General features: G+C 44.5%; 1 protein-coding gene across 7 annotated transcripts in view; it reads right to left on the reverse strand.

Annotated features, from left to right (window-relative positions):
* Window positions 1-16,641, reverse strand: part of phactr4b (phosphatase and actin regulator 4b) — a 31,712-nt gene that overhangs the window by 3,229 nt on the left and 11,842 nt on the right. For 4 of the 7 annotated variants that reach the window (XM_042489811.1, XM_042489809.1, XM_042489810.1 and 1 more), the window contains exons 4-13: window positions 9,948-10,118; window positions 9,556-9,636; window positions 8,087-8,602; window positions 5,768-6,112; window positions 3,522-3,653; window positions 1,779-2,295; window positions 1,124-1,425; window positions 810-1,008; window positions 555-610; window positions 54-115 (exon numbers count right to left, since the gene is read on the reverse strand). In XM_042489811.1, the coding sequence (XP_042345745.1) occupies window positions 54-115; window positions 555-610; window positions 810-1,008; window positions 1,124-1,425; window positions 1,779-2,295; window positions 3,522-3,653; window positions 5,768-6,112; window positions 8,087-8,602; window positions 9,556-9,636; window positions 9,948-10,118 (2,381 nt within the window). Of the gene's footprint in view, window positions 1-53; window positions 116-554; window positions 611-809; window positions 1,009-1,123; window positions 1,426-1,778; window positions 2,296-3,521; window positions 3,654-5,767; window positions 6,113-8,086; window positions 8,603-9,555; window positions 9,637-9,947; window positions 10,119-11,345; window positions 11,491-13,924; window positions 14,145-16,641 lie in introns of those variants that run through there. The other 3 variants (XM_042489808.1, XM_042489807.1, XM_042489813.1) reach the window with 3 other exon arrangements.

The raw sequence follows: 16,641 nt of genomic DNA on the forward strand, positions 1-16,641 counted from the left end.
CCAGCAAATGCACGATCTGACAGTTGATGTCTGTTGCGGATGTGTTGCCTCACCTTCCTGGTCAGCCGGCGTTTGATCTCTCTAACCTCAGCTTGTCTGTCAGCCTGATTTTTGGCTGAAAAAAAGAGAGGGAAGAAGAAAAACAAAAACAGAGCTTTATTTAGATACTGCATAAAAGCCAGGCTTGAAGTGCACCAAAGGTAGAGTAAAAGCAGTTTCCAAGATTAGACATCTGAACTGTGATCCATGTTTTAAACCGTCTTTTCAAGTGCTAATTCTCGCTATTACTGCATGTGTTAAAAAATGTAGTATTTTGTGCATTGTGAAGACCTGGCTCAACAATGTTAAAATGTAGCTCAATTTACATAAACAAAATGTAATTCATGAACAAATCATCAGCCCGATCTGAGCTGTAATGTTTGTTAAAGCTCACAAAAAATGAGTCCAAACTTGTCAAAGAGTAGCAACTTAAAACTGACTTATCTTGGTGAAGGCATTGTAAGGTTCAGAAATGGATAACAAGGGCGAAAAGGAAAGACAGATTTGATACTAACGCTGGAGGATGTTTCTCTGCTCGAGCTCCTCAGCAGTGGGTCTCTGGCTAAGTCGCCTGAATTGGGAAAAAAAAGAAAAAGAGTAGGACTATTTTTACACGAATTCATCATTTTGTCATTCAAGCAATAAGTAGGACAAAGATCTAAGAAATGATCTCCATATTTCTTCAGGAAACGCACGTTCACGAATGTCAGTTTAAAGGCTACAAAAGAAATGAAACATGCACATAAGTGCGTGATGATGTCTGTCTTTACCTCGTGAGTGCAGTGCCGATCTGTGTGCGGATGGCCTCCCACTGCTCCCTACTCTGCCAGGTGAGGCCAGTCTGACCTGGAGGCTGGTCGTCTCTGCCGCTCCTCTCCTGGGTAAACCTGTCCCTGTCTGGGGCACAGGGACGGCTGCTCAGTTTCAGAGCCAAGGTGTCCTTCCTTTTGACCCTGCTGGCTAGGGCACCTGAATAAAAGACAAGCAGAGATGTGGTCAAATTTGACCAAGTCTGGAAACTATAAACACAAAATATATATATTTTTTTACATTTTTATCATAAAATGTAGTTATTTCTGCTTACTAAGTGGGGGCTCATCCTCCTCATCCTCATCAGATTCTTCATCTTTATAAAGCACAGGACCATCTGAGTCGCTGTCCTCCCCACGCATGTCATGCTCTCCTTCCTCATCCCCTTCCTCCTCCTCTCCATCCTCCTCCTCACTGCTGTTTCCCCCTGGGATGACACAAACGCCGGTGTCTCCGACCAAGCATCTGCGACTCCGTGGCTCCAGCTCTGGCTGGGGGATCTCCCCATCATACTCCTCCTCTTCCTCATCATCTTCCTCCTCTTCTTCCTCCTCTTCTGAGTAGTCATCTTCAGATCTGATGGTAAAAGAAAACAACCACATAAGGATGTGTTTGTATGTATTTAACTAATTTAGAAAAAAGGACTGACATGTTTTAGACTAGTTTTTACCAAATTAAAATGTAGGTCTTCAACCCTCAACATTACACACTTTAGCCTTCTTTATCAGGAGCCATATCCAACCCTCCCTCTTCTAGCTATACCTGACTTTGTAATAATCAGGGGATTTGCTCCTGGCAGGTTATGGTTACATGAAAAGCTGGATCTCATGTAGATAGAGGCCTTGGAATACTTCTGCAGCTACCCTCTTTCATGTAACCTTGTGATTATGTCTTGAAGGAATATCAATGTCATGTATTGAGAAACTTACAGTTTTAGTGGTTGGATGCTGACAGGAAGGGGGCGACCACCTTGATACTCTGGAGGGGTTTCAAAAAGCAGTGTGTGTGCACGCTGCGACCCGTCTGGATGCGGCTGAGCCGGGCCGGGACTAGACAGGGCTCGCTGGATCATGATATGTAGCGGGACAGGAGCTGGGCGCTGAGGAGACTCATTGGTCGGGCTTGGTGGGTCAAACAGCATGGGTATGGGTTGGGGCAGTGGGTGGGGGTAGGAGTGCTGATGGTGGAGGTGGTGGGTGTGTATGTGTTGACGGGGAGGGGAGGGTGGTATGTGTGTTGGAAGAGGAGGGGAGGGAGGAGGGGGAGGCAGCTGAAAGCCCATAGGGAGGTTGCTGTGGTCCTCCAGAGAGAGTGGTGAGGGGTTGATGGGATGGCTTGAGTCCTCTGTGTTGCGTTTGGTGACGGGGGTGGTCCTCTTAGGAGGCTGTGGTGGGGAGGGCTTGGCTGGCACAAGACTGGCACCTCCCGTGGCTTGAGTGACGTCACCTGCGAATGGAAAAACAGTTAATACATCCATTCATAAAACAAAAAGATAAAGCTTAGGCGTGTGAGTTGCAAGCAAGTGCTTTATTTTTCTACCTAGTTTGCTGCTGTGACATGAGTGCACGTGCATCAGCTCTGCATGTATAATGCACCCAACATGACAGAATACACATGAACAAATATAAATACTGGGATTACATGTCTGACTGAGCATTATAGCGTGCATACAGTGTTTCAGGTCACATGACTGAGTCGACATGAATGCACGCACTGCCCTAACAAACCAGTGTGCAGCATGTGCCCCAGGTCACAGAGACGAAGAAGATACACACAGCCTACATGCTCTAAACAGACAGATTCTTAGCCTGCCTTTAAACTTTGTCTGTTAGCATCTTTAAAGTGCAAAAAGCTCCTAAACACAAAGCTAAATTGCAGACCCTCCAATTATTTGCATGCACATTTGTATATTGCTTTACAATTCTTAGAACTCTGTAGAGCAGCTTTAAAGCCATAGCTGTGCTACTGAGGCATAGTAAGAGACCAGTGCTGCCCGACTTCAAACATGCAGTGAACTGAACTGGATTAGATCTTCCTCTCTAATTCAAGCCAAGGCCTTATGTTAGAACCCTTTAGCCCCTCCATTCATCCATTCATTCATATCCACCCATGCATCCCAGTTGAGCAGAAGCTGAGTGGATTAGCACTATAAATTTCACTTGATGCATTGCAGGCCACAGCTGGAACCTGCTGAGGCTCTCCCTTGTTCACATGCCAAATAAGAGAGTACAGCATTAAAAACATTCAACTGCTTACACACACACGCACGCACGCACGCACGCACGCACGCACGCACGCACGCACGCACGCACGCACGCACGCACGCACGCACGCACGCACGCACGCACGCACACACACACACACACACACACACACACACACACACACACACACACACACACACACACACACACACACACACACACAGAGTTTTCTCTCGTGTACACAAAGCACCCAGCACCCTCATTATCAGCTCATTATGTGCATGCGGCTCTTATATATCACATCCAAAGAAAAGCAATCAAGGCCAGTCAACAAGTTAAAGGCATCGTGGGAGAAAAACATGTTGGCAGCGAGAAAGGACGCGACATGATGAAGAACGCAGACTCTGAAGGGGGGCATTACAGACACGGGCACCCTGGCAACAGAGATACCAGATGGCCCCCTTTTACCTGAGCGCAGGCCTCCGGCCCGCCGGCACAGGTAGACAGGCAGGGACAGGTAGACATCGTAGTCGCACTCTCGCTTCCAGCAGGACCAGTAGAGCGGAAGCTGAGCGTTCTCTCCCCCCTGCAGGGCGGAGACTAACAGGGAGGAGACGGAGGCCTTCAGCTGGAGTGTTCAATGACTGTAGGTACATGTGGCTACTATATATGTTGTTGAGTGCGCTGTGATAAGAGGGATGTTACTGCTATAAATGTGCATTATTCTGTCATTATATTGAAAAAACTCAACCACATCATGGGAAACACAATTATTTAGTCACTTGCCAAGAGTTGGATAAAAAGATCAATACCACACTTATATATATCTGTCCAATATGATGTTACAATCGGGAGGGAGTTAGCTTAGCTTAACCTAAAGACTGAAAACAGGGTAAACAGCTAGCCTGGCCCTGTCCCAAGGCAGCTGTCAGCAATATATTGATATTATGTTGATATTGTGAAAAGAGACTACATATTATCTTAGGTTTTGGATATAATACCCTTGTTGTTACCCTTTTCCTGGTTTTATAGGCTGTAAAGTGACGTTGTTGGCTGAGGATTCAGGATAATATCGGCACGTCATCAGTATCAGCAGATATTGGCTCTAAAATGAAATATCGGAATCTGCCGTCATGCTGATTTCTGCCACTATCACAATCTGATATAAATATATTTTTTACTGACAAAAAGAGCATGTAAAACAAATCAATCCTGAGTTGAATTAATGGTCTTTTTCTGCACAGTGAATGAATATCCCATACATTGAAAAGCACTGTATTTTATGTCTCCATCTGCTGGTGGGCAATCATGATAAGAGTATGCATAATATGATGTTAATTCCGCTACAAGAGAGACTTGATGATCAATAAAATTAGGTGGAAAAAAGTGGATATATCGAATTTGGTGTCTGTTATCAGCCAAATGAGTAGTTATATATGGGCATATTTGATTATGGCAAAAAATCCAACATTACTATGAGTGACTGAACTTACCAGGCTGTTCTAGCTGTTCTATTATTTGTCTTTATCCACATAGTCATCATATCCATATTAATGATGATTTTTTATCGAAAATCTCATCAACATATTGTTATATTTGAATTTCTCCATATCGCCCAGCCCTATCCAAAGGTAACAAAATCCACCTACCAGCTGTTATTAACAAATTATTTTTCATTGGTTTAATGCATGCAAAACCAAAATGTAAAAAACATGTAATTTAAGGTAAGCTACGCTAACTGTCTCCAGGCTGTAGCTTCATATTTAACAGAGAGATATGAGAGCGGCATTGATTATCTGTCTTCAACTCTAAGCAAGGAAGTAAATGTATATTCCCCAAAATTTCAAACAAGTCCTTTTAAATGATAATGCTGATTAAGTTTGACTTTATGGACAGCTTTGGCAAACTGTCAACAACTGCAGCAACCGATAAGATCTAAATTAGATTTGTGGCTGGCCTATTCTTGGCACTCCAGCTTGTGAAGCTGAAAATGCTGTTAGCTTCCAAGTGATAACCAACACAGCCTCCAGTGACATCAAACAGGACATCTAGAAATATTTTTCCCCCATTTGATGAGTCACATGATTATCTGACGACATGACTGATAAATAAGGGAGAAAAATAAACATCTTATAGCATATTATACCCCCCCCCCGCATAATTCAATCACACAGACTCATCTACAGACATGTACAAAAAGTGCACACATTTGTAATGTACCAAAAAAATCATCAGATCTCCTGATAAGCTAAAAATGAATCAAAGTAGACAGCTCTGCCCGAGTGGGAATTAAGGCAAAATCCCAGATGAGACAAACGCACAGTAAACAACAACCACCACCACCACCACCACTACGCTGCATCTGTGTGAGCAGCGTCGCACAACCAGGACCAAGAGTTCCTGTTATCGTCAGAGTGTAAAATTCTGGGGAAAAGTTGCAGCTAAAATAGTCCAGGCGTAATAAGTAATTAGCTGGGGAAAAGCTGCTCAAGCTGTTCAGATAACATCATTACCAGGATATATGTGTGTGCGTGTGTGTGTGTGTGTGTGTGTGTGTGTGGCTTGCTGTGTTGTGATGTACACATTGTATTCGCCAGTGGAAAACTACATGCTAGGTGAGCAGACATTTGAATGTTCCTAATGCACATTTGTGACTGATAGTGTGTTTATTCCCTTCATCACCTGCTAACAGAAGCAAGTGTAGCAGAACTCACCCAGCATGGTGGCGTTGCCCCTGTTCACGGGTTTGGGTGGGGGCAGAGGGGGCTGCTTGGTGCCATGAGATGTGGAGGTCGGGGCTACACACGGAGACTGCTGAGTGGACGCGCCTGCAGAGGAGACGGACCGGACAGGTTTGGGCGCTGCAGCCATGGGGGCGGAGGGAGTGCAGTACTGGGTCGTGGGGTGGTTGGATGGGGTGCGAGGTTGACCCTTGCTGCCAGGTTCAGGGGTGGAGGTCATCAGCCATTTTGGAGGCATGACAGACTGTTTGGGTGGCAGAGGTTCACGCAGGGTGTCTCGAAGGGCTTCTGGGTCAGGGACAAAATGGCTGTCTGACTCTGTGAAAACACATCATGGGGATACGTTATATAAAATTCCACCAAAATAACCTCAGAGCCTCTTCCACTGAGACTGAGAAAGCAACATTTTAACATTTTAAAATCTGTATCCAGCTGTGGTCCACAAGGCAGGCATTTAAAAAATTGTACTTTTCCATTACTGAATTAGTGACATCTCATTATGAAATACCTCTCTGCAGAGCTATAAATGTTTCAGCTCAGGGACTGTGCAGCGAGCCATTTTCTGCCGCTTCACCTCTCCAAGCGCTCTCTGCAATAGCACTTGTTTGAGAATTGCATTATCTAGGGATCAGCTGTGAAGATAAACAGAGTAGGCGGCTGCAATTACCACCAAAAACCCACCTCCCACTGCCCACCCAGCAGCACACCCCAAGCACCCCCCACGCTGCTGATGCTGCTCCCACGCCACTCCTCAAAGCTGCAGCTCTGAAGTTCAGGGTTATTTATTTACAGATAAGCCTTTATCACTGTGATGTCACACAGCCAAAGAGGAAATAATCTGGCAGAAAGGAGGAAGTGAGGATGAAGAATAGACAGAGGACAGAGAGAGAGAAAAGGAGGACAGAAAGCAGGAGATGTGATAAAGATAGAAAGAGAGTGGGAGAGAAAGGCAGCATCAGAGAGAGAAAGAAAAAAGGAAAATACAAGGTGAGACAGAGAAAAGAGATGAGCACGGACACATGAAGGAAAGTGGGAGAAAATATGTGTTCATTTACAAATCTCTCCATAGGAAGAATTCCATCTTTTCTTTTAGTAGTTCTGCAGCGGCTTATCGCTATGATGTTATCTCTATAATGCATCTGTTCTTTTGCCTTCCACATGTGGATCATTAAGGCTTCCTCTGATCTACCCGACATACTTCTGTACATGGACGCAGAAGTGGTGAAAAAAATGTACGTGATCCACTAGTCAGATAAGAGATAACTGGACAACTAAAAACGGAAAACATCATTTTTTCTCCAAGTGTAATGTTTCAGTAAAATCAATTAGCTGTGGCTCTTTACCAATTATCACTGAGCTGACAGTGTTAGCGTTAAAGGGCAATAATGGATATAGTGATCGTGCCACGTTAATTAGGAGAGGAAAAGAGAGGACAAGCTATTCCCTCATGTTCCGGAATAAGAAGCGAAGCTGGAGCAGGGCCCCTGGGAGCCGACAGGAGCCTGTCTATATCTGGGAGGACAGCACATAAGCAGGAAAGTGACTGTAGGAGTGAGTGATAAAAAAAAATACAGACTGATCTTCAAACATGGATGAAAGAGGTCAAGTTGTGAAATCTGTACCAGTGGTTTCCAACTGGAGGATCACAGGGCCACACCGAATGGACCAAAAGTGACTTGCCACAATGTCAAGTTTGTGAAAAACTGGCTGTGTGTTTTTTTTTTAACCATCTCCTAAACTACAAATATTGTTCCTTGAGTGACTCGGGGAAAATGTGCTCGTCCACATGATGTGTTCAAGCACCATTGGAAATGTGAAAATCCAACGATAATTTCTGTTTTTAAAATTCCTAGTTGTGAGAAACGCTGTCATTTTGGCCATTTTTATCTCGGTGGGCCTGCAGTTTAGAAGGTACCTGTCCTTTAAAAATGGCCAAAAGTTTTAGAGGAAAAAACCTGCAGGTCCACAGGTTTGGTCTGAGCTAAGCCACCAATGACCTCAAATCCTAGAAACTCCCCTGGATTTAACTAATTGCACCTTATTTTCACAATGTGTTTTGTCTCATTGTGTTTTAAGGACACATGTTATTTCCACGTTGTCAAATAAAATTGAATATGTGGTAATTTCTCTTATGTGCTGACCTTGAACTAATAACTCAGGAGAAATCTGGACTCAGTGGTTGGACCAGTCGGGAACCATTGATCTATTCCTTATCTTTAGCTTCATTTACAAAAATAATTACAGCTTTTTGAGATTGGACGAGGATTTAAAAAAATATAAGCTACGACTCACCTCTGCGGGCCCTTCCCTCTTCAGCAGACGCATGTCGAGGGAGCGTGGGCTTCCAGTCCACTTCCGCAGGCCGACTCCTCCTGCCGTCCTCCGATGGGGCCTTCTGCAGCCCGGGCCTCTTCTGCCCATCCTCCGGGTGAAGTCTGCCCCCACGTCTGCCCTCCTCCATCTGGCCATGAATCTGGCCCTGCCAGACCATGTTAGGCTTCCACTCGCCCTCAGTGTGTGCACGTGGCACCATCCCTCCCCCCCTACGCCCATCTTCATGCAGTCCCGTGCCCCTGGAGCCCAGATTTCCCCTGCGGTCTCCGTCCGAGGGAGAACGTCCCCTGCAGTCGTCTGGCTGGGTGAGCCAGGCCGGGTTCATCCTAAAGTCTGACTCTAAGGGGAGTTTGCCCTGGTTGCAGGGACTCCTGCCACCACTGACGACTCCTCCACCTCCTCCGACCCCAGCGCTCACAGGAAGAGTGTGGCCATTCTTCATGTAGAGCTGCTTCATGTTTTGTGAATCTGCATCTGAAGAGGTTGACCAAAAATACAAGTGTCTGATGAAAATACAACGATAAACACACAAATATGTCAAGAACCAACACTTTTGTCTAAACACTAAATATTTTTATTTTTTCAATCTAAATTATTGAAAATATTTTGTTCTGCCAATGTCTTTGTTTGATATTGCAGAATACTTGGGGAGTTTATTGTTCGCTCCCTCTTGAACATAGATGTAATACAGCAGAAGTGCAGAAACATCTGAAATTATTAGTCCATCAATCCATTAGTTGTTTAATTTGTGTTATTCCGTAGGTCATTTCTCAAACAAAAATGTCAAATATCTGCCGGTTTTGGACTATTTTCTGCCTGTAATTTCAGTTTGAATAAGAGCATTAACTCAAAACAACACTTGTGGATGTGCTAATAAATTGCGCTTAAGGGACCTGCAGTGTACGGACCTTTCTTCATGTTCTTTACTGCACCGTTTTCTGATATTTTACAGACTGAGAAATTAATATAAAATAACAGATTAATCGATAAGAAAAATAATCTGCAGTTGCAGCCACATTCAAACAGGAAGGTGCCCTTAACCCAAGCCTTGTAGACAGAGTCTGTGTCTGTTGGTGTGATGAAGGAGCAGCTGTAGGTTTAATAAATGGGCTTCTGCAACAGCGGGAGCAGCATTACGCTTGCACACACCCCTCTCAAAGCTATTTTGCTGCAGGGCACAATTCGTTCCACTTTTCCTCAGCTCTGGAGAGTGGCATGCCATTTTAAACAGATATTACATTACTCTGAAAAACAGCAAGGTGAAAGTAAATTTGCCTTTTTTAAAAACATGTCTCAGACACCTGCCAGTTAAGAGGACAGTGTTCCTGCTATTATGCACTGATGACTTAACTGCACCTGCGTGGGTGTGATAGCCACAGGCTGTCAGGTACAGACACGGGTCAGATGCATCACACAAGCACTCTTACCGTTGTCCGGGACTTCCTTCAGCACCCCCTGTTCTATGAGCTCCTGTCGCGTACGCCTCGTCGACATCTTTCTCTCCAGCTCTGCCGTCAATAAACAGAATTTACATTACACACTTTTCCAGGAAAAAATATTGCTGTTAAATCAGTCACATTTAGCGTTTGACGTCATGCTCCAGAAATCACAGAGGCAAGTTTAGAGAGCTTCATTCAGCAGGATGTTTTGTTAGCAGCTTTGTGTCTTATTGGAGGTGCGCTGAAAATTTTAGGAAAGCCAAAGCGTCCTCTAACATTTGGGCAGGATCACATGCATTGAGGAATTTTGATGAAATGTAACTGATATGACCAGCGAGAGAGAACAAAAGGTGCGTGGGCAATGAGTTCATGCCACAAACCTTCTGAAGTTTCCTTGAACTTCTCGCTGCTTTTCTTCTTCCGCCACTTCCACGGCTTGAAGATCTTGCCAAGGGTGGAGAACTTGCCCTTACGCTTTGGGGGAGGGGTGCTGTCCCCCATACTGCCCCCCTCTCCCACCATTGTGCTGTGGTGCTGCTCAGCTTCATCATCTAAAATAAAAAGCAGTACTTTAATATAAATCCAACTGGATTTGTGCGATTTAAAAGAAGACACGGGAGCGTGGAAAATAAGAGTATAGATCCGTCAGCAGTCACAATATTCTGACAGGATCTCTCTTGTCTAACTGAGCTCATCTGCTGCCTTTGTAGGAAGGGCCGTGCTCATTACGGCTGTTATTATCTTTAGCTGTTAGTTCTCGGGGACTGAGTGTGCTTTGGCAGAGTGATGCTGAGAGCTCATGGACTCCTCCACACATCCACAGTTAACAGGAGAGGTCTGACGCTGGCGTTCAGCCAGGATTTCTCACTGTCAAGTGCTCACATTCCTTGGCTGGATGGAGACTAGTGCCTTATCAGCCTTTCAGCCCTCACTGACTCTACAGAGGAGAGGGGCTCACACATGGATGCAGCTATACAGTAGCAGAATGTAACAGTGGTCATGACACATACACGCAGCCAACAATTAAGAAACGTTTTAAAGAGAGCTGATCGTTATGAGATGTCATTAAAGCTTAAAGTACTCTATTAAGTGGCATTCTGTAGTCATGGTTACATATTCTAGGTTGTGTGATTGACAGGCCAACTGACAGGGTGCTGAGCTCAGAGAGAGTTTCAAACGTTAGCTCTTCCAAGGCTGCAGCTGCCCGCTCAGCAGACATAATATTTACCAGTGGAGAGAGAAAAGGGTCCGATCTAAAACATCCAGTCTCATAAGCACACAGGATGTCTCGGCGACAATAATGCCTCCCAGTCTGATTCCCACAACAATGTGCTTTCACACAATACCTTCATACCATACTTAGCAGCCCGATAAAGAATGTGGGAATATAATAACAACTATATCATGATTTTGAGTGAAAGCTGACTTTTTGTTTGACACACACAGCAGGGACATCAGGGTTAGCTACAGACCAGCAGCCCTGGAGCTGGCAGGGATTCAGTATTTTGCTAAGGGACATTTTAGCATGGTGGATGATTGCTGACACAGGTTTCAAACCCATTTTTGCAGCTGAAGGACAGAGTCTTTAACCGCTATTCCACATGGCTACCTCAGTGCTGCTGAAACCTGACTGACAGTAAAACCACCAAAACAATTCAAATCAGAACTGCTGGAATTCATGCACTATTGGCAATTCAAAAATGAGGTTTTGTTGTTAAATGTTGAAAAGTCAAGATTGTTGAAAAGTTACATTTTCAAAAGAACAGACACTATTCTACCTGGAAGAGGAGTGTTAAGCGTCCAGCTTCTATGGTGGCGGGACTTGAAACAGCATGCCATGGGGGAAGCAGGAAGCATTCAAATCAACTGTCTTGTATTTATCCCAACAGAAAGTGCCAGAACGACAAGTTGCAGAGAGCTCTTCGAAACTACAGCAGAGAGACTCCGGGTTCAAGGGACATGTCCGCACCATGGAAATCCAGCTTATCTTGGCGAGGTAGAAATCTGAGGATTCAGACCAGCTGCCATAACATCCAGATTAAGCATTGCTTAAGGCAGCCTGTGATCCAGAACTGAGGTTCTCACACAGCAGACTGCTCTGTCAGAGAAGCCTCTGACACAGTGGCTCAGCTGAAGCCAGTGAAGCAAGATAAGAGCTGCCTGTGCCAGGCCTGCACACTCCAAAGCACTGCAGAGATGACGATCGCAGAGGACTCAGCCCATGCAGCAGGCATCTATTTGAAAAAGATGACTGACCATATCCTTAGGAGGATTGTACATTAGCCAGGGATGCTTGATTATAAAATGTGTCAATCCACCGACACACTTAACAAAAAGAAAGCACAGTACATCCAATTCAATTATCACATTCGAGAGAGAGCTGTGGATCCACTCGGAAATCTTATTCACAGATACAGAGAAAAACTCTCCCCACATGTCATTGTTTCAGCTGTAGTGAGAAGAAGTCTGGCGTGTGGTGGCACTACAGCTGTGAATGACTGTGGGAGTGGGAATGGGAGCAAAGGGTAAAAAAGAGCTACAACAAGAGAAAAAGTACAGGAGTTATGGAGAAGGGAGGGGAGGGGGGCAGCCTGGAAACACAGAGAGGAAACGGCACTCCACCCTGATTCTGTGACCGAGAACAAAGACAACCTCTTCCCCTCTCAGTCAATAACACAGTACCGCTCGTACAAACACAGAGCTGCGAGGTACAACACACTAAAACAAATTCATATTCTCACTGCAAAAACATCTACATGATATGAAGCCCATTTCCATTCAGAAAGAGGCCTGAACCAGAATTCTCAGAGTCATTCTCTGTAATCAGGAGCTCTGCCAAGATAAGGCGTACCAGTCAGGAAACATGGGGGTGTGTGACACTGTGTGTGTGTGTGTGTGTGTATGTGTGTGTTCCTCTGACGTACCCCTCATCCTGAAGCCACACCTACCACCCTTTCAAACATCTCCCACAGAGGCCAGATTTCCCTCTAACCTCATGATTCGATGAGTCACGGCAGGGCTGGTCAGGTGAGCATGTGGTTAAAGGAGATTGTTGTTTTAAAGGACCCGGCCTTTAGCAAAGCCATCCTGATCACTTACATAAGACGCCCCCTTCCACAGGGTGCAATGGTTGGGAAATACCTCCAACCTCATTATAACCCTAACCAATCTGCCAAGCCAGATTATGAATTTTAATCTGCTTAATTGACACAAAGGGGTTATAATCGCTGCCATTGCTTCTTGTGGGATCTTATGTACCATAAAATCATTTAACCATTGAAAACCTTACACCAGAAAAGCAGTAAGCCAAAGAAATATCATTAGAGCATGCTGTTTAAAGTATGAAATATTTTAATATATATTATATAACATATAAGATTTTCACTGCTTTCCACTCAATCCCAGGGCCAGGATCAAGCTGCAACCATCAAGCTGAAAAATTAAGTCAATGCATAAGTGCCAAAATCTGTAGTTCCTAGAATAGCTGCTTGAGGTTGGAAAAATGTTACAGCCTGGTGCAAAAAAACGTTTTTTTTTGTCCCTATAGCTTATTTCAACATTCATGACAATTTTACAGGGGGCGTTTTTGAATTTTTTAAAATAATTGCCATTTACATTACATTAAGGCCCAAAGTTAAACATATTTAAGGGCGGGCCTGCTTGAGTGACAGGCTGTCAGAGAGACGTTGCTACCAGTTGTTACAGACTGAGTCAGATCCACCGCTCGCTCCTCCACAGCTCCAACCTGTCATCCAAATATGGCCATTTCTGGCTCCAAAAACCCACCAGGTTTCAAAACAGCAGTCCACAAACCAATGGGCGACTTTACGGTAGCTACATCCATTATTTATACAATCTGTGGGCAAGATCTATAATTAAAGGTTCATTTGTTCTACGGGTTTACACTCTATAACAAAAATACAAACAAAACTGCACTAGTCAAAAGGGGAAAAAGTTATGATTAGATCCAAAATTAGGTAAAACCTCTTAATCAGCCAAAATCTCCACTTCCAATAATCCCAAAATAAAAATGTATTTTTCAACATCTAAGTTTGTTGAGAAATCCACTTTCCTGTGCACTGTAACCTAAGAAAATAAGTGCGCAACACATGAGTGTGTAAAAACACAGCTGAGATTCATCCACGTGACCCCAATGATTTAACATTCCTTGTGGCGGTGAGAGTGAAGGAGGGGGCAGAGAGAGGAGACTTGATTATAAAATCTCCAACCCTCATCTCTCCTATGTGCTTTAATTCACTGAAAAATGACACTATTTCCATGCTGTGTGTGTTGCTGTTGAGGAATGCACAACTGTGTAAAGTACAAACAGAATGCATGAGAGAGTCCAGCAACTCACCGCCATTGTTGAGTTGTTTAGGGTCCTGAGCTGGGGTCTCCACACGAAGGCTCTGTCCCATGATCCAGCCCCTGAGGGGCCTCTACCTGTCCTGCACCCAGAAATGTGCACACTGCACTAGACAGCTGCACCTGCCTTCCTCCTCCTTGAACAAAGTCCCTTGTTCTTCCTCAACCTCAGGTCTTTTCTTCTTCTCTCCGTTTCTCTCGTCTACCAGTCCTCTACGCCTTTCAGTTCAGTCCTTCCCCCGTCCCTCCCTCCTGCAATCTCCTTAAGACCTTCCCTCCCTCCAGGAGTTGGACTCGCTCTCCCCCTCGCTCGCTGACCCTCCCTCCTTGGCTCATAGCACAGGTCAGCATTCACTGGAAGATGCCAACCATTCCTGGGAGAGACACGAGTCATGTTTTCAATTTGATGTGTGTGCTGCGGTATGTGGTACAATCTATGCGTCCAATAATGCATGTCAAATGTAATGTATGCTCTGTGGTGCAGCTGGTCTCAAGAGAACAGCGACTTTCAACACTGTGATCTTGGAACAGAAAAACTTGACTTAAAACCTCAGACCACACAGTGTTCCCTGAAAACAATCGTCTCCCTAACACACTGGTGTCAGTGTTTTCTTGCCTTCCTCGCAGTGAGATGACAAGGAGAACAGAAGATAGAAGACAAACATATACACAATGTTTGTACAAGCAGTTCTTAAATTAGTAAAGCATCTAACCTGACAAACAAAAACCTTAATTCAGTCTGCAAGTGAAGGAAAACGAAGCAATTTCAATCAACGGCCTCAATGAGGTAAAATGTTACACAGAATGAGAGACATGACTTTTGTGGGAGCTGTGTAAAGGTCAAGTGTCTGAGACGCTGCTCCCTCTCAACATTTAGACAAGGATCACAGCTATGGCACTGAACCTGTTAAACGGAGGAAGGAAGGATCACAAGTCAAGGTGTGCTGATCTGACATATGCCGCTGATTCTATTTCCTGCATACACACTAATATTAAGATACTATTACAACTACTACTACTAACAGATGGTGACAGTCATGCCGCTCACCTCTCTTAATGCCTCCAGACACCATTTTATGCACATCTCCAAGTGTCTTATCACAATTTGAACAGTCTTGGAGGCATTAGCATGACTTTGAAACATGTTTGCTAAGGAGAGTAGCCCTATTTGGGGCTGGAATACAGAGAGGGGGGCAGAGAAGGAAAGAAAAAGAGACAGCTTTCTCTCAACTATAAGAAAAGAGAAAGCACAGACTGGACCTCTGAATTAGTGCTTTGATTTCTTTAGAGGTTTGTGTGTGTCTTCAGAAAACCTTGTCCGACTGCTCCACAGAGGAATCTGGAGCATTGAGCTGTGCCATTATGCCTGGATAGATCAGAGTTTTTCTGAGTGTTTGGCTGCATCTCGAAACCGTTTCTAAAGATGGAGAGCTAGTGTGTTCGACAGCGTTCCTTTTCTCTCCCTGTGCCCCAAATACAGCCTCCACACCGGGCTGGCTTCCAGAGAGAGCTGAGCCAATCCGCATGAGCCCAGAACCTGTTGGCCTGACCTGGATAACAGACTGGGCCAGGCCACTTCAGCAGACTGAGGCAGGTACACACTCACACACACACACACACACACACACACATTGATAGCCCCATCCAACATGGAACCTATGGATGGAGGTATTAAGCCACATGTCGCTGCTGCGAGTCCCTCAGTGATAGAGGACATGTTTTTAACTGCCGGTTATTGCACATTGTCTGGACAATATGCTTCCTTGCTACGAGTTACATAAGGTAATCAATACCACTCTTGTGTGTGAGCAGCTAGTCGGCTTAGCTTAGCTTAAAACACAGACTAGAAACAGGGGGAAAGAGCTAGCCTAGCTCTGTCCTTGGGTAATAAAGTCCACCAGGGAGTGAGTGCACCTGGCCAGGTAATAGTCTGGCTTATTCCACTGTAAAATCAACAAATCTCTAGGTCTAGGAGGTGCAAACAGGGTTTTTCCTGCTCAGACAATTATGAGGCGGCTGCCTCTATTAAATTTCATCCCGCCTCTAGCTCTCCACAGAACTCTGACAGTTGAAAACACTATTTTCTGACAAGTGTTGCACTTGGTGGATTCCTGTCATTTGTAACTGCAATTGTGCCATTACGCTGAACTTGCGGCACTATCATAATCAGAACATTGCACCGGGAGAGGCACTGCCAAAACTGCCAAAGAGGAAGAAAAGAAGAGCTCTTATGAAAGAGCAAAGTGGGGGCGAATTCACACACACACACACACACACACACACACACACACACACACACACACACACACACACACACACACACACACAACACACAAAAAAACCTCCTTGCTGTTCCATATTATTTTTATACATGCAGTTGGGAGTTAATAAATGCTGTTGCACATGGCAGTCAGACTCAAATTTATGGACGTTGCTTCATGCTCCTCTTTTTGTGTACCTGGACGCCATCTTGTACTGAGACTAAAACGTTTACACCTGTGAAATCTAAAGAAATAAAGTTGTTTCGTGTAAAAGTGAGTGAGATATGATTACTTAAAATAAATGTATCTTTTAAATGCTTCAAAAAAGTCTTTGCCAGCAGAATAAAATCAGTTTTACGAGATATTCAGATCATCAGTATTCCCAGTCATGTTCTCAGTTTAAAACAGAGCTCATATATAATACACTTTTTCAGTACACAAACAAATA

Source organism: Plectropomus leopardus, chromosome 7, assembly GCF_008729295.1.
Source record: "Plectropomus leopardus isolate mb chromosome 7, YSFRI_Pleo_2.0, whole genome shotgun sequence".
NCBI classification, from domain to species: Eukaryota; Metazoa; Chordata; class Actinopteri; order Perciformes; family Serranidae; genus Plectropomus; species Plectropomus leopardus.